The sequence below is a fragment of the Lutra lutra genome, chromosome 2 (assembly GCF_902655055.1).
Source record: "Lutra lutra chromosome 2, mLutLut1.2, whole genome shotgun sequence".
Lineage (NCBI taxonomy): Eukaryota > Metazoa > Chordata > Mammalia > Carnivora > Mustelidae > Lutra > Lutra lutra.
In genome coordinates this window covers 62985078-63004249 of record NC_062279.1, presented here as the reverse complement: position 1 = coordinate 63004249, position 19172 = coordinate 62985078, and the positions used below count along the sequence as shown (strand labels likewise).

The 19172-nt window shown below is 35.3% G+C and overlaps 1 protein-coding gene across 6 annotated transcripts in view; it reads left to right on the top strand.

Moving 5' to 3' along the window:
• Window positions 1–16685, top strand: part of TTC29 (tetratricopeptide repeat domain 29) — a 248836-nt gene extending 232151 nt beyond the window's left edge. For 4 of the 6 annotated variants that reach the window (XM_047717593.1, XM_047717588.1, XM_047717594.1 and 1 more), the window contains 2 exons: window positions 14770–14839; window positions 15128–16684. In XM_047717593.1, coding sequence (XP_047573549.1) covers window positions 14770–14839; window positions 15128–15158 — 101 coding nt within the window. In that variant the 3' untranslated portion in view covers window positions 15159–16684. Of the gene's footprint in view, window positions 1–14769; window positions 14840–15127 lie in introns of all 6 variants that reach the window. The other 2 variants (XM_047717589.1, XM_047717592.1) reach the window with 1 other exon arrangement.
• The last annotated feature ends 2487 nt before the right edge of the window (window positions 16686–19172 follow it).

Here is a 19172-nt window from a genome sequence, read left to right as displayed (position 1 = left end):
AAACACTTATAAAGCTAGTATGAAGGTTAAGAACAAATTAGTAATATTAACTATAATTATAATAATTAAAGGATATATGAAATAAAAGATGTAAAATATGAAGTCAAAAACATAAAATAGGGGAGGATAAAAATGTACAGTTGTTAGAATACATTCAAATATAAGTTGCACTAACTTAAAATAGACTGCCATAAGTGACTCTTAATCTCACAAAACAAACTGAGGGTTGATGGGGGATGGGGGGTTGGGGGGGTGGGGTTATGGACATTGGGGAGGGTATGTGCTATGGTGAGTGCTGTGAAATGTGTAAACCTGGCGATTCACAGACCTGTACCCCTGGGGATAAAAATATATGTTTAAAAAAAAATAAAATTTAAATTAAAAAAAAAAATAGACTGCTCTAGAAAGAGAGACTGTTATATATGAACCTCATAGTAACCACAAAGCAAAAACAATAGAAACACAAAAGATTAATTAGAAAGGAATCTGAACAATCCGAATGAAAGAAGTTCATCAAATCACAAGGAAAGAAAAAGAGAAGAAAGGAACTACAAAAGAGAGGAACTACAAAAACATCCAGAAAACAAAATGGCAATCAGTTCATACCTATCAATAATTACTTAAAATATAAATGGATTACACTATCTATTCAAAAGATACAGAATAGCTAAATGGATTGAAAAACAAGACTATTTGCTGCCTATAAGACACTCACTTCAGATGTAAAGACATAGAGAGAGTGAAGGATGGAAAAAGTTTCTATGCAAGTGGAAACGAAGCAAGCTGGAGTATCTATACTTATATCAGACAGAATAAACTTTAAAACAAAAAACTAATAAAAGACAAAGGGGATTACATAATGATAAAGGGATTAATCCAACAAGAGGGTATAACATTTAAAAATATTTACACCAACACAAAATCACTTAAATATATAAAGCAAATATTAAGAGACCTAAGGAAAGAAACTGAAGACAATACAATAATAGTAGGGAACTTTAATACCCCACTTACATCAGTGGATGGATCAACAAGACAGAAAATCAATAACAAAACATAAGCCTTAAGTAACATATTAGCCCAAACGGACTTATAGATATATGCAGAACATCTATCCAAAAGCAGCAAGGTATACATTATTCACAGGCATACATGGAACATTCTTCAGGATAGAACACATGCTGGGCCACAAAACAACAAGTCTCAATAAATTTAAGAAAATTGAAATCATATCAAGTATCTTTCTGACTATAGTGGTATGAAACTAGAAATCATTTACAAAAGAAAACTGGAAAAATCACAAATATGTGGACATTAAATAACATTACTACTGAACAACCAGTGGGTCAACAAAGAAACCAAAAGGGAAATCAAAAAGATCCTTGAGACAAAGGAAAAGGAAATATAGCAATCCAAAATCTGAGATTTGGCAAAAGAAGTTCTAACAGGGAAATTCATATCAATACAAGCCTACCTAAAACAAAACAAAACAAAACAAAAACACAAAGAAACAGAAATGTCTGGGAAAATATTACACCTTGCACTTAAAGGAACTAAAACAAAGAAACAAACAAAAAACAAAAAAATAAAAAATAAAAAATAAAAAACCAGAACAAAACCCAAAGTTAGTAGAAGGTAGGAAATAATAAAGATCAGAACAGAAATAAATGAAATAGAAAATTTAAAAATACATAAAAGGTCAAGAAACTAAAAGGTGCTTCTTTGAAAAGATAAACAAAATTGACAAAACTTTAGCTTGATTTACCAAGGGGAAAAAAGGCTCAAATAAATAAATTCAGAAATGAAAGAGGAAAAGTTATAATTGATACCACAGAAATACAAAAGATCATAAGGGACAACTATGAATAATTTTATGACAACAAACTGGACAACACAGAAGAAATGGATAAATTGCTAAAACATACAACCTGCCAATTTTGAATCAAGAAGAAAAAGAAAATCTGAATTAACCAATTACTCGTAAAGAGATTGAATCAGTAATCAAAGCCTAACAAACAAAAGTCCAAGAACACACAGCTTCACTAGTGAATTCTACCAAACATTTGAAGATAAAATACCTATCCCTCTTAAGCTCTTCCAAAAACTTAAAAGAGGAGGGAACACTTCCAAACTCATTTTATGAAGCCAGCATTACCCTGATACCAAAACCAGACAAGGACACCACAAGGAAAATTGTAGGCCAATATCTCTGATGAACATAGATGCAAAAATCCTCAACAAAATACTAGCAAACCAAATTCAACAATATATTAAAAGGATTATACACCATGAACATTTGGGATTTATTCTTGGAGTACAAGGCTGGTTCAACATCTGCTTATCAATCACTGTAATATAACACATTAAGTTATATGATCATCTCAAGAGATGCAGAAAAAAAATTTGTGCCAAATTCAACATCCATTTATGATAAAAACTCAACAAAATGGGGATAAAGGGAACATACCTCAACATAATAAAGCCTATATATGACAAACCCACAGTAAGCTGAAATGGTGAAAAGCTGAAAGCTTTTCCTCTCTATCAGGAACAAAGCAAAGATACCCACTCTCTCCACTCTTATTCAACATAGTACTAGAAGCCTCAAACACACCAAGTAGGAAAGAAAAAGAATTAAAGGGCATCCAAATAGTAAAGAAGAAGTAAAATTGTCACTATTTTCAGACATGATTCTGTATATTAGAAAACTCTGAGGACTCTTCCAAAAAACTATCAGAACTATAAATGAATTCAGTAAAGTTGCAGGATACAAAATCAACATATAGAATTTAGTTATATTTTATAACCTAATGAACTATCAGAAAAATAAAATTTAAAAAACAATCCCACTTACAATGACATCAAAAAGAATAAAATGCCTAGGAATAAATTTAACCAAGAAGGTGAAAACTGTATACTTAACACTATAAAACCCTGAGAAAAGAAATTGAAGAAAACATAAATAAATGGAAAGATATTCTGTGCTCATGGATTGAAAGAATAAATGTTCCTAAACCATCCATACTACCCAAAAAATTCTACAAATTCAATATAATCTCTATGACATTTTTTTGCAGAACTATAAAAAATAATTACAAAATTTGTATGGAACCACAGAAGACCCCAAATAGGCAAAGAAAGAACAAAGCCAGGCATCTGGATGGCTCAGTCGGTTAAGCATCTGCCTTCAGCTCAGGTCATGATCCCAGAGTCCTGGGATCAAGCCCCACATCGGGCTTCCTATTCAGCAAGGAATCTGCTTCTCCCTCTCCCTCTGCCCCTCCCCCACCCCTGCTTGTGCTCTCTTGCTGGGTCTCTCTCTCAAATAAATAAATAAAATCTTAAAAAAAAAAAAGCTGGAGGTATCAGGCTTCTTGATTTCAAACTATACAACAAAACTGCAACAATCAAAACAGTGTGGTATTGGTATTAAAAACAGACACATAAATTAATGAAATAGATGGAGAACCCCAAAATAAACCTATGGATATATATTGAATTAATTCATGACAAAGGAGACAAGGATATAAAATAGGGAAAGAACTGTCTCCTCAATAAACACTGTTGGGAAAACTGGACAACCACATGCCAAAGAATGAAACTGGACCACTTTTTTACACCATAAAAAAATTAACTCAAAATGGATTAAAGTCTTGAATGTAAGACCAGAAACGATAAAACCCCCAGAAGAAAACATAGATGGTAAGTTCCTTGACATTGGTTTTAGCAGTATTTTTTTGGATCTGAGTCCAAAAGCAATGCCACCAAAGCAAAATAAATGATTGGGACTACATCAAACCATAGCTAAGGAAACCAGAAACAAAATACAAAGGCAACCTTCTTAATTGGAGAAGATATTTGCAAATCATATATCCAATAAGAGACTAATATTCAATATATATTACAACTCACACAACTCAATAACAACAAAAATCGGGTTAAAAAATGGGCAGAGAATCTGAATTGACATTTTTCCAAAGAAGACATACAGGTGGCCATGGCACATAAAGAGATGCTCGATGTCAATAATCATTAAGGAATTTCAAATCAAAACCACAATAAGGTATCATCTCACACTTATCAGAATGGCTATTATCAAAAAGACAAGAAATAACTTGTGTTGGAGAGGTTGTAGAGAAAAGGGAACCGTTATGCACTGTTGGTGGGAATGTAAATAGATACAAACACTATGGAAAACAATATGGAGGTTCCTCCAAAAATTAAAAATAGAATTGCTATATGATCCAGTTCTGGATTTTTATCTGAAGAAAATGAAAGCACTGAATTGAAGAGATACCTGAACCCCTATGTTCATTGCAACACTGCTTATAATAGCCAACATGTGAAAGTGTCCATCAATGGATGAATGGATAAGATGTGGTATATATACACAGTGGGATACTACTCAGTCATTACAAAGAGGGAATCTTGCCATATGCAACATCATGGATAGACTTTGAGGGTATTATGCTAGGTGAAATAAGTTAAAGAAAGATAAATATTGTATGATTTCACTTATATGTGGAATCCAAAAACAAAACAAAATTCATAGATACGAAGGACAGATTGGTGGTTATCAGAGGGAGAGAGGGGTTAGAGCGTGCAAAAAGGGGCAAGGGGATCAGTTATATGGTGAAAATGGTAACTAGACTTATTGTGGTGATCTTGTGTAATGTATGCAAATATCAAATTGTTATGGTGTACACCTGAAGCTAATATAATGTTATATAATAATTTTACCTCAATAGTATTAAGAAGAAGTTAAACTGTGTCAGTGGTAACACTGAAAATTCAAACCTATTGAACTGAGCATTCTGAGAAAATTAATTTGTGATTAAAATGTACCAAAGAACTGCTAGTTTATTGGACAAGAATATAGGCCTATAAATCTTGGATTTGCCACAACTAATTGTGACTATATAGGGCCTTGGAGCCAACAGTTGCTTGTTTGTTTATTGGCTACTGAGCATCCATCTCCCCATTCTTCGGTAACAGTGCCACAGTTTTATCCAGTAGAATAACTCCTTCTCCATGTATACATTTTAGTTATCAAAATCCCCTAACTAAGGGGGTAGGGGATGGGCACATAATCTCAATAAGGCAAATTGAATCTTTTTTCACAGGACTTTGAAACCTGATCAAAATGATGTAAAAGTGGGATGAGACTGGAAGTTCTAGTCAGAGTAAGTGGCAAAAAAAGATATCTAAATTGGAAATGAAAAAACAAAACTATCCCTACTTGCAGATGTTATGATTCTAAATATAGAAAATCCAAAGAATTTTTTAACAAATCAAAAAATTAATAGAACTAATAGACAAGCATAGCAAAGTTGCAGGCTTTCATGATCGACACATAAATACAGCTTTGTTTCTAGAAACCAGCAACGAAAAATCTGAAAGGAAATTAAGAAAAAATTCCATTTACAATAGCATCCAAAAGAATAAAATATCTGGGAACAAATTTAACAAGGAAGTGAAACACTTAAACACTGAAAACTATAAAACATTGATGAAACAAATTTAAGAAGACCTAAATAAATGGAAACACAGGCTACGTTCATAGATTGGAAGACTTGATATTAATAAGGCATTACTACCCAGAGTGATCTACAAATTCTGTGCAATCCCTATCAAAATTCCAACAGGCTTTTTGCAGGAATGGAAAAAACAATCTTCAAGTTCGTATTAAATTGAAAGGTACCCTGAATAGCCAAAATAATCTTTTAAAAGAACAAAGTTGTAGGATTTACACTTCCTTATTTCAAAATTGACTTTGAAGCTACAGTAATCAAATCAGAATGGTACAGGCATAAAGGTCAGACACATAAACTAATGGGATAGAACTGACAAATCAGAAATAAACCTTCATATGTATATGGTAAATTGACTTGGGACAAGAGTCCAAAGACTATTCAGTGGGGAAAGAATAGTCTTTTCAACATATGGGGCTGGGAAAATTAGATATCCACATGCAAAAGAAAAGAATGAAATTGGACCCCTACCTTTGTAAATACCTTTTCTATATACAAAAATTAATACAAACTAGATCAAAGATCTAAATATAGGAGCTAAAACTATAAATCACTTGGAAGAAAACATAATGGACAGCCTTCACAACATTGGATTTGGCAATAATCTCTTGGATTTGACACCCAAGAGTATAGACAAAAAAAGAAATGATAAATTGAAATCCATCAAAATTTTAAACTTCTGTACATCAAATGACACTATCAAAAAAGTGAAAAATACAGAGAAACTATCTGCAAATCTTATATCTGATAAGGGTTGAATATCTAGGATATATAAAGAACAAATCAACAAAAACAAACAAGCCAGTTAAAAATTGGGCGAAGGATTTCAATAGACATTACACCCAATAAGATATGCAAATGGCCAATCAGCTCATGAAAAGATGTTCACTAGTTATTAGAGAAATGCAAATCAAAACCAAAATGAGTCATCACTTCACACTCATTAGGATGACTATTATCAAAATAATAGAAAATAAAAAATGTTGGCCAGGACCTGGAGAAATTAGAATTCTTGTGCATTGCTTGTGGAAATGTAAAAATAAAATGGTGCAGATGCAGTTTGGTAGTTCCTCAAAAAGTTAAACATATAATTACCATATGATCCAGCAATTCCACTTCTAGGTATGTAGCCAAATAAATTAAAAGCCAGAACTTAAACACATTCTTGTATGCCAGTGTTCATAGCATTATTGACAATAGTAAAAGCTGTAAGCAACCCAATGCTCATCAAAGGAACAGACAAACAAAATATAGTATATACATATAATGAAATATTATTCAGCCTTAAAAAAAGAATAAGATTCTGATAGAAGTTACAACATAAATGAATCTTGAAAACATTATACTAAGTAAAATAAGCCAGGCAAAAAAAAGGACAAATAATGTTTGATTCCACTTAGATGAGGTACTGAGACTAGGCAAATTTATAGACAGAAAGTAGAACAGAGGTTACCAAGAGCTGCAGGGTGGGAAGGATGGGGAATTGTTTAATAGATACTGAGTTTCTGTTCAGGATGTTGAAATATTCTTGAAATGGATAATAGTAATGTTTTCACAACACTGTGAATGTATTTAATGCCACTGAATTACACACTTAAAAATGGTTAAAATGAAAAAAAAAATTATTTTGTATATATTAGAACAATTTTAAAAATCCACAACCAGAAGAAAAATAGTAATGACCAACTCACATCTTTAATTTTTCAGACCTTCAGGTGACAGTACACCACTTAACACATAGTATAAGAACCGTATAGTAACATACTTCTGTTTCTCCCCCCACCCAGCCTTTGCACTATTGTTGTCATACATTATACTTTTACATACATTATACTTTTACATATATTATATTTTTATATATAAGTCACATATTATTTTTTTCAGTCACATATCATTTGAAAGAATCTAATAATTTTAAAAAGCTTTTATATTTACCCATTTCCTTGCCTTTTCTAACTCTTCATACCTTAGTATAGATCCAAATTTCCATCTGTTGTCATTTCCCTTCTGCCTGAAGACTTTATCATTTTCTGTAGTGCAATCTGCTGTTGAAGAGTTGCTTCAGCTTGTCTGTCTTTGAAGTCTTCATTTTGTCTTCATTGCTGAAACATATTTTTATTGGGCATAGAATTCTGGACTTGATGGGCTATTTTTCTTTCAGTACTCTTATGATTTTTGAGCTTAGAATTTGTTGAACTTCTTAGATCTATGGGTTTGTGGTGTTCACCAAGTTTAGAAAAATTTTCAGTTGTAATTTCTTAAAATATTTTTCTACCCATCTTCTTCCAGACTCCAGTAACCTTTGTAATAACAGACTGCCTGAAGCAGTCCTACAACTCAATGATATTCTACTTATCTTTTTAACTCTTTGCCTTTCCTTGTTTTATTTTGGGTAGTTTCTGCTACTCTGTCTTCAGTTTCACTAATTGATTTTTTTGAAGATTTTATTTATTTATTTGAGAGAGAGAGAGAGCACAAGCAGGAGGAGGGACAGAGTGACAGGCAGACCTACCTCCAGCTGAGGAGAAAGCCCAACATGGGGCTTGATTCCAGGACCCTGAGATCGTGACCTGAGCTGGAGTCAAATACTTAACTAACTGAAATACCCAGGCACCTCTGGGCATATTCTCTTAAGGGTCAAAAACTGAGATGTGTTCTTTCATACACACCCCCAAGATCCATCCTCCCACTTTGTCTGTTCTCTGTCCCAGAAAACTGATCTCGGACTGCATGTCACAGGTTCATTTGCCTTCTGGCTTCCTGGTTTGGATTTACCCAAAGGGCATCACCAGCAGGAGATCAGAGGTTAGGAAGGTGGAGAGGTCAGGGAAGGATTCCTCTGTCCCTGACTTCAGCTCAGTCCTTATAGCTGTGACACTCTACAGCTGCTGCTTGTCACTTCTATAGGAAGACCCTGTTTCTGAATCTCCATTTCTCACTCAGGGTGCAATACCAACATTCTCTTCCCTTTTACCTTTCAGCTCCCAGGAAGATAACAGCATGGCATTCCTCTGTTGTGAGGCAGTGGGTGCCTCAGCATCCCTTGTCAGTTTCTTAGCCTTGCCCTCAGCTCAAGTAGTCCCTTCATTAAAGTTTCTTCAAAATCCAAGTTGAACGTGCCATCTGTTTCCTCCTGACTGATACCCTCTCCTTCTCTATTGTATCAACTGGGGTGGCTAAAGGCAAGCAAGTACAAGAAATATTAGGAAACTTCCACTCGCTGAAAAGTTCAGTTGATTAGAGAACAATGCTAATGAGGCTGAAATTAGTGTCTGGCTGTGCTCCAGGACCACAGGCTGTATCCCTGACCAGCCATTTTACACACCATCAGTTACAAGGAAGACCATGCCAAAAAGGAGACATGACTCTGTGCCAGTCCCTCACCATTTCTGGGAACATACTTCAAAAACTAGCTGTTCATTGAGATAGCTTCAAAATCCTCTTTGTTCCCCAAAGACAGCTTTTGTAATGTGATTCTAATGAAAATTTTATATGGAGCATTTTAAATCATAAAGCCATACCTGTCAATATCTTTGTCAAGGAAACACTTTCATTTACTTACTTAATCTGTAAATAATTCACAATAACATAGGTTAAAAGTCAAGCTTATTGAAATATGTCTTATATTCGTAATGGGATTCAGGGTTTATAAGAATATATATTTAGCTCATTTCTTTAAAATTTTTCAACTGTTACTAAATAAGTGAAACTACATAACTGTTGTTTAAAGAAAGAACAGTTAAAATATTATTTGAGGTGTACTTCAGTAGGTTAAACATCTGCCTTGGGCTCAGGTCATGATCCCAAAGTCCTGGGATGGAGCCCCATGTCAGGCTCCTTACTCAGCGGGGAGACTGCTTCTCCCTCTCCCTCTGCCTGCTGTTCCCTCCCTGCTGTGCTCTCTCTCTCTGTCAAATAAATAAATAAAATCTAGTAAAATCTAATATAGTAAAATATATATATATATTATTTGAAGTAATTTTATTTATTTATTATTATTTTTTTATTTTTTTTGAGAGAGGGGGAGAGAGAGAGAGAATGTGCTTATGCAAGCCAGGAGGGAATGGGAGAGGAAGAGAGAATCTTAAGCAAGTTCCATGCCCATCATGGAGCCCAATGTGGGGCTCCATCTCAAGACCTAAGATCATGACCTGAGCCAAAATCAAGAATCAGATGCTTAACTGAAGTGATTTTCTGACTATCAAGTGTAAATGACAAACTTCCCATTTCTCGACATATTTCATCCAAACAAAACACTTTTCTCCTCAGTAGAGTTGCCTTATAACACCACGCTCTAACCAGCTGAGCTAACCGGCCGCCTTTAGAGTTGCCTTATAAAACCATGTTGTAATTAGGCCATTGTAAATGTACTATTGTATTAATATTGCTATACTGAGCTTACTTCTATGGTGTTAATTTTATATGTTTTGAATACATGAAGGGAGGAAGGAAGGGAGACACTGATTTTTTCAGAAATCAGTTTCTGATACTCTCTACTATCAGCAAGAAAGAACTATTTCCACTAAAGTTAAACCTATGGCTTTAGGTAAAATGTGCTGAAATACTAAAGCAAAATATAATTTTATCCTTAATAATGGTATAATGCTAAGATCACCCATAAGATATGATCATTTTTATGCATAGTATTTATTCTTAATCACTTTCATAAAGCACAATCTGAGTTTTATTTTTTAACAAAACCTTTTGAGTCATTTTGATAAGGTCAACAGAAAGCACAATCTTTTAACATTAGGTGATCAACTTTTTGACAATCACAGGACCAGCATAGCTAATGGAATAATAGCCTGCAGGGTCCAGCTAAATATGATATACGAACGTAATCAACCTCTGTGATGACTATTCAGAAGTAATCCCTTTAGCTTTGAACTGCAACATATATTTCAACAAAGCAAAAACCATAGGAAGAAATTCTCTGCAGACTGCACTGATACAATACAGCCTTCATATCCTGCTCTATGTGCTTGCTGCTTATAGTGAGTTTTAAATTTAAGGTAATGACTACTGTATATTCATGTGAGCATACAACAATACTTTTGATTTGTTGTGGAAAGGTTGAATCCATTACCAGGGGTCTAGTCTATAAACTCTGATACAACCTTTATGTATGAGTTATTATTTACCCTTTTCTAGAATAAGACCACTAAAAATGTTTTGCATGCCAAAATTATAAAAACTCATTTACCTTCTCATTCTCAAAAGTGCTAGTCAGTGTCTCCTCCATTTTAATTCACATTCCTCTACCAATACATTTTTAAAATCACATTTGTATATAGTACTGTATTATATGAAAATTACACTCCATTGTTTTCAAGGGAAGTGATGGGATTGTAGATTGATTGCAATTCAGCATTTGCTGACTTACTCTGTGGTTCTTTGGTACAATGTAGGCTAAGTGGGGGTATAAATAAGATTCTTTTGTTGTCCACCTGAGGGAATCTAGCATTGGAGAGTCTACTATTAGCAACAGAAAAGTGCCTCTTTCTACTGAAATGGTAGACAGTATAAGCAAATATCATACTCTCAAATTTGTATTGATTCTGGTCTCCTTGTCGGAGTGGTAATGGTCCCAATTTTCCAGCTTCCTTGAAGTCCTACAGATGAAACATCACAAATCACATTCTAAGTCAAACCCACAGTACAAAACCTAGGTTAGGAATCAAAATGAGTGCTTTTGCAATAGTGTAACCAAGAACAAATAGTCCCGTGGTGCTCTTCTTGTTGCAAATGAATAGAAGTAGCAGAACACCTGAATGGTGAGTTCAGGTCTTCCCCGGTATAAATGAATCATTGCTAAGGCTTCCCAGCACAGAGAGAGTGTGACTGTCTTTTATTTAAACAAGCAACTGTGGCCTAAGTTTGGTAAAAGAATAGCTACAGATACAGCTATTCTTCCCAGAGAACCTACTTGGGAAATTGTCCCAATAAAAATCACCTTTCCTCAACATCTGGGGAATGAATGCAAAACAATTATTTGAGACAAACCAGGCATGATTTTAAACTTGGAAAATCCAGAAAAGACTTTCCCAGCTTAAGAGATATTGTTACATCTTGCCAAACCAAAGGGAATGCTGAGTTTAAGACATTACACAGTACAAAATTGGTATTAGGGTGTTAGGATGTTCTATATATTGTCATACAATGACAAATATTAAACTGAGAAAACCCAAGGTAGTTCCTTACCTAAAAGAATGATGTTACTTAAGGTAAAGGCTAAGCTCCTGTTTCAAAGAGTCCCCGAGGTACAGTAGCTTAAGAATACACAAATTTGTTTCTTCCTTAAGTGAGCAGTCTGCATACACAAGGTAGCTCCGCAGGCGTTTAGGGGACCATGATCTTGTGCTCTGTTGTTCCACCATCCCCAGGAGCCGGGTTTCTCAAAATTGCACTATTGAAATTTTGAACTGGATGATTTTTTTGTCAGTGAGAGGGCTGGGGAACAACTGCCATGGTCATTGCAGGATATTTAGCAGCACCCTTGGCCTCTACCCCATGGATGCCAGTAGCATTTCCACCTACGAGTGGTAACAACGAGTAAGTTCTCCAGACATTTCCAAAAGCCACAGTGGGACAAAACCACTCCACAGGGTGTTGTCATTATCTACACATTAGAAACTGAATCATCGGGGTAATGGCTCTATTGTCCAAGATTGAGGAAAAGGGAAAATTTAAGAAGGAATAAATGCCCAATGTCTAACACTCAGACCCAGAAGCAGTGTGTGTTACTTTGTTTACATTCACTGGTGAGAATTTAGTCATGTGGGTTCAACTAAATATTTATTTGCTGATAAGGGAGATCTAATGGCGGGGGGGAGGGGGGACTCTGGTAAGTGGGAGGCAGAAAGAATTACTGGAGCCATGTCTTGTGTGGGCAAGAAATGGTGAAGTCTGGGGTTAGCCTTAGATGGGAGCATAGGTAAGATAGAGCATATAGAACAAAAACAAGTAGGAAAGTAACTATTAATACAGAGCTTGTGGAAGTTTTTTTCCTGTTGTCTTTTATTTCCTCCATGAAACCAGGAAATACATCATCAGCTGAAAACAATGATCCACGGGGAGGGTTAGAGGTTTGGGAAAATAGAAAGAGCTAAATAACCATCTATGGGAGGAGAAGAATGAATAGACCAGAAATGTTTAATAGGATGGCTAGCTAATGTTTATGGATATGAATTTAAAGTGAGGCTTGGTTATTCATTTTTCCTGTCACACTGAGGTATATAGTACAGGATAGGAATAAGGAGACAGTTGGGTTTATCTAGGATTATAGTTTTGTCAAGTGAATATGATGAAGTGGGAAAAGGGTCATGAGGTCAGGCTATATGCAAGGGAGAGAAGGGCCATAGAATTTAAGTAAGGGAGAGGGGGATCAAAATGGGGAGGAACAATGAAAATGTGGCAAGACTGGGAGTCCCAGGGAAAGAGATGAATTACTGGTGTTAGGGAACTAGAAGGAGTGATCTAGAAAGATAAAGCTAGAAGTCAAGTCTTTGAAAGTTGGCAACTAAATTTGAGGGGGGCTTGAAGTTATTGCTAATGACGGGGTCTAAGTTTATCCACAGGAATCAATGGCTACAGTAGGGTGTGGGACCAGATCTAGAAGAACAACACTTGGGGTGCCTGGGTGGCTCAGTGGGTTAAGCCGCTGCCTTCGGCTCAGGTCATGATCCCAGGGTCCTGGGATCAAGTCCTGTGTCGGGCTCTCTGCTCAGCAGGGAGCCTGCTTCCCTCTCTCTCTTTCTCTCTCTGCCTGCCTCTCCATCTACTTGTGATCTCTCTCTGTCAAGTAAATAAATAAAAATCTTTAGAAGAACAGCACTCAAGGAATTGAGATCCAGGGTGAAGAATCTTCTGCATGGACATTTAAATTGCAAAATGAAGAAAGTGGTAGTAAGGTACAATGAGCCAATGATAAAAATCAACTGAGAAGGAGCCTTGTTGTAGGCAAATCACGATAGTTGACTGTATAAACTGATGACTGAGTTTTAGGAAGGGAAGGAAAGAAAGTGAATGTCCTGGAGGGAAACAGTAGGGTGTAAGCAGGACACCAATCCATCTCCAGGCCCAATGGTAGCAAGACTGACAAAAAGAAAAGCAAAATAAGCTGCTGGGTTGGAGGTATCCTTTGAGGACAGCCACATTTCTGTTAGAGCAAGAAAGTAATGGGAATTTTGGAAAATGGAATAAGAATACAGAGGAAATGTTTCAAGAGTTATGGTAGGAGATGGGGACAAAATACAGAGCTTTGCAGAAAATAAAATATAGGAAATGAAGGGGAATCTGGAGACTAAGGCCTGTGATAAGCAAGAATAAAGAGAATATTATTAGATTAATCCCAGTGGATTCAACTCGAAAGTTAAAAGGACAGATACAAAACTTAAGTACAAAATTAACATGCCTATTTATACGTATAAAATTCCCATATCTGATTTAATTATTTGGATATTTTATATTGCTCTCTAAATTCATTTTCCTTCCAAGTATTGTTTTAACAAATCATTTTATCCCTCAAAAGGCAGCTATTATTGTTACCATTTTATATGTATCACAAGAATTCTGTGGGTTAGGAATTCAAGCATGGTTTGAATGCTAGACACCAGTTGAGATCACCCTGGTGGTGGTCAGCTGACAGGTGGGCTAGTTTGAGGTTCCAAGACAACTTCCCTCACAGACAGGAGCCTTGGAGGGATGGCTGGAACTCTGGACTCAGCTAGAACTGTCAACTGGAGCATCTTCTATGGGACCTCTCCAGAATGGCAGGGTGGTAGGGTTTATTATATGGTGACTTGCTCCCTCCAAAGCAAGCACCCCAAGAGAACCAGAAGGAAGCTGCACAATCACTTCTCAGCCTTTTGGCTAAGATCAAGTGTAGAAGGAAGCTGCACAGCTTTTTCTGACCTCGCCTCAAAAATCATGTAACCACTCTCACCGCATTCTAATGATTACAAAAGAGTCTTAAGCCTAGCACAGGTTCAACAGAAGGTGAATTAGATTCCACCTCTGGGTGGGGGAGTGACAAGTTCATACTGTTGAAGAACATGTAAAGCAGGAAATATCGTGGCCATCTTTGACCAATATACTCTGCCTTGGTGACACAAACGATACATGTTCTATCATACAGATGATAAGGGTAGATACCTCTGAAAACAGATTCCCAGTAAATTGTAAACTGTAAATTGTATTGGTGACAAACAATTAAATTTATACATCTTTTTCCCTGTAGGAGAACCTAGAAAATCCACAGTGGAAAGTTTAAGTCAAGACCCAGAGAATTTGGAAGAAGAAAATAGTAGGTATGGTAAATCAAGTAAAAAGTTTCTGTTGCATACAAATTAGGCAAGAGGCTACATATAAACTGTTTCTCCAAACATAAGAAGAATAACTTCATCTAGTACTTGATAATACTGAAACACTATCTTAAAAAAAATCACAGATTTACTTTTAAATATCATATAATATTAAGTGTTTTTTATCTTTTAAGCTATGTCTGAAAATTACAAAATAACTAAATGTCTTTCAAGTGAATGTTTTTTACTTTCTGCCTCAATGTAAAATTAAATTTTGTAATTTATTTGTTCCAGATTTCCAGATAATCAAAAAAATGAGACTTAAACCAGCTTTGGACTCATCAACAAAGCAAGAAGAAATTTATCATGTCACCTTCATCTTCGATAACTGTAATAGGAGTATGTTACAAGTAATACAGATAGAATTATAATAAATCTATGACTATGTTTAGATTGGATTTTGTATTGCAGTGTACTACCACAAATTTAATCTAAGTCATTTAAATTCATGAAAATAATAATACATCTCAAATGCTTAGAAATATCAACAATTATTCTTAGAACAAATTGTAAAATTTCCCTTTTATCCACTATTCCACAAGGAAGAGTGTTATTATAGAATCAAAATTTGGTTATATCTAATGAGAAAATCATTTTAAACTTAAGGAAATCTATGCTGAATAAATACGGGAAAAATATTTATTAAAATTTCAGGAAGCTTTTTCAACATAGATGAAAGGATTATAAGCAGTAAAGACTCTCATATTGTACCATACAAATTAGTTTCCTTTACAGAGGTAAAGCAAACTTTACCTCTGGAAAGGAGACTTCTGTTTCCTCTACTCACACCACTTCTGACACCAAACACACGACATTTTACACACCAAGCAATTCTCCAATTCTCAATAATAGACTGGGTGTCTTACAATTTAACTCAACTCTGACACTAACTGCCAGGAATTAGCACAGATCCCAGATTAAGGGATCATTTCACGAGACTGCTTCCCACCACAAATACCAACAAATCCCAGAGTGTCACCTACACTCTGACTGACTTGGTTACATACTGGGGATTCCCAAAACCCCCCTTCCTTAACATCAAAAATTTGCTATATCAGTTCCTGGAACTCAGGGTAAGATATTTACATTGCCAGTTTATTATGAAAAATGCAATAAAAGATAGAGATAAGCAGCCAAATAGAAGAGATACATTGGCAAGATATGGGAGAGGGGGCCCAAACTTCCATGCCCTCCCTGGGTGCATCACCCTCCCAGCACCTCTGTGCATTCACTAACCCAGAAGCTCTCCAAATCCTTTCAGATCCTGGGGTTTGTATGGAGACTTCACAACATAGATATGATTGATTAATCATTGGCCATTACTGATTAATTCTCCAAAGGTCAGGGGATGGGGCTGAAAGTTTCAATCCTCTAACCATGTGGTTGGCTCCCCTGGCAACCAGACCCCACCCTTAAGGGCTTTCCGAAAGTCACCTCATTAACATAAACTCCAGTGTAATTGAAAGGGTCTTGTCATGAATGACAAAAGATGATCCCTTCACCTTTATCATTCCAGACCTATTTCAGGAACTGGGGACAAAAACAAAAACAAAAGCAAAAACAAATATTATAACAAAAGATGTTCCTTTGACCTTTAGCTCTCTAGAGCTGTTTATGGAACCAGGGACAAAAACCAAATGTTAATTTATTGTATTATATTAGGAGCTCCATGCTAGGAATCAGGGACAAAGACTAAATATATATTTCTTACACTATTACAATATTATACTGTGTAGAACTATATTTTACGATACTTTTAGCTGATCGTATATAGTTGACCCTTGAACAACACAGGTCTGAACTGTGTAGGTCCACTTATATGTGCATTTTATATATATAAATATAGTACAATACTGTGTATTTTGTCTTCCTTATGATTTTCTTAATATTTTCTTTTCTCCAGTTTATTTCTCTCTCGCTTAATTTCTCTAACTTAACTTTATATAATACATATAACATACAAAACATGTTTTAATCAACTGTTTATGTTATCAGTAAGGCCTCCAGTAAACATTAGGCTATTAGTAATTAAGCTTTGGAGGAGTCAAAATTATATGTGGATTTTGATTGGGGAGGGGATTGGTGCTCCTAACCCCCACTTCATTCAAGGATCAACTGTATAATAAAATATGTCCATGTCAATTTTAAAAGATTAAGAAAATTCTTCAGTCTTAGGCCCCTCCCCTGATGTGTCTTACCATAATAAATGAGCCGAAACCAATGGTTTTCTATACAAGAGCAAAATCTCTGTGTTCCCCATCTCACATTATCTGATCAGATAGAACTATCAGATAGGTTCAAACAGAGGGGCTTGTGTTTGTAATCTTGGGTTGGAGAATGCCTTCCTAACTAAGAAATTAACAGAAATAACAATAACTACAACATATGTGATTACATTAAAATATTCATACAGTGAAAATGTCACTAAACAAGGTTAAAAGATCAATGACAGAACAGAAGAATTTGCAACAACAATAAAAAAACTAATGCTCATAAAAAATAACTTAGGAAAAAAGATTAATAAAGAGGAGGAAGAAGAAGAGGGAAAGAAAAAGGCAATCTAATAAGTTAAAGGACAGAGCATAGCACTGGAGCTCACGTTTGTTATCAGCTTAAAATAAACTGTTACATTTTATGTAAGACTTATAGTAACGACAAAGCAAAAGCCTATAGTAGTTACACAGGACATAAGGGAATATGAGCATAACACTACAGAAAATCATCAAATCACAAAGGAAGAGAGCAAGAGAAGAAAGAAACAAAAGAATTACAAGGCAGCCAGAAAACAAGTTTGAAAATGGCAAAAAGTCCAATCTATCAATACTTATTTTAAATGTAAATGGACTAAATACTCCAATCAAAAGACATTGAATGGCTAAATGGATGAAAAACAAAACAAAATCCAACTATATATCACCTATAAGAGACTCTCTTCAGCTTTAAGGATACACAGGACTGCCAGTAAAGAGATGGGAAAGAATGTTACATGAAAATGGAAACCAAAAGAAAGCTAGGATAGCTATATTTATATAAGACAAAATAGACTCTAAGTCAAAGACTGTAACAGGAGACAAAGAAAAACATTATGTGATAATAAAGGGAACAATCCAACAAGAGGGCATAACATTTGTAAATATTTATGCACCCAACATAGGAACACCTAAATATAGAAAGAAAATATTAACAGACCTAAAGGGAGAAATAGACAGCAATACAATAATACTAGGGAACTTTAATACCCCCACTTTCATCAATAGATAGATCATCAAGACAGAAAATCAATAAGGAAACATTGGCCTTAAATGACACATTAGACCAGGTGAACAGACATATCCAGAACATTTCATCCAAAGGAAACAGAGTTACACATGGAACATTCTCTGGGATATATCATATGTTAGACCACAAAACACATGTTTAAAAATTTAAGGTGGAAAACATATTAAGCATCTTTTCCACCCACAATCGTATAAAACCTGAAATCAATTATAAGAAGAAAGCTGGAAAAATCACAAATATGAGGAGAGTAAACAACCTGCTACTGAACAACCAATTGGTCAACAAAGAAATCAAAGAAATTTTAAAAATACCTTGAGACAAATGAAAATAGAAACACAGCACACCCAAAATTTAAGGGATGCAGCAAAAGCAGTTCTAAGAGGGAAGCTCAAAGTGATAAATGCCTACATTAAGAGGCGGAAAAAAAAAGATCTCAACCTAACTTTATACCTCAAGGAACTAAAAAAACAACAAATGCAGCCCAAAGTTAGTAGAAGGAAGGAAAAAACAAAAATCAGAACAGAAATAAATGAAATAGAGACTAAATTTAAAGATAATAGAAAAGATCAATGAAAATAAGAGCTGGGGTCTTTTGAAAAAATAAAATAGACAAAACTTTAGCTGGACTCACCAAGAAAAAAAAGGAATAGGATTTAAGTAAACAAAACCAGAATTGAGGGGCACCTGGGTGGCTCAGTGGGTTAAGCCTCTGCCTTCAGCTCAGGTCATGATCCCAGGGTCCTGGGATCGAGCCCCACATCGGGATCTCTGCACAGCGGGGAGCCTGCTTCCCCCCCCACCTCTCTGCCTGCCTCTCTGCCTCCTTGTGATCTCTGTCTGTCAAATAAATAAAATCTTTAAAAAAAAACAAACAAACCCAGAATTGAAAGAGTAGATGTTACAACTGAAAACACAGAAATACAAAGGGTTATGAGATTGCTATAAGTAGTTATACACTAACAACCTGGACGATCTAGAAAAAAAAGGAGAAATTCCTAGA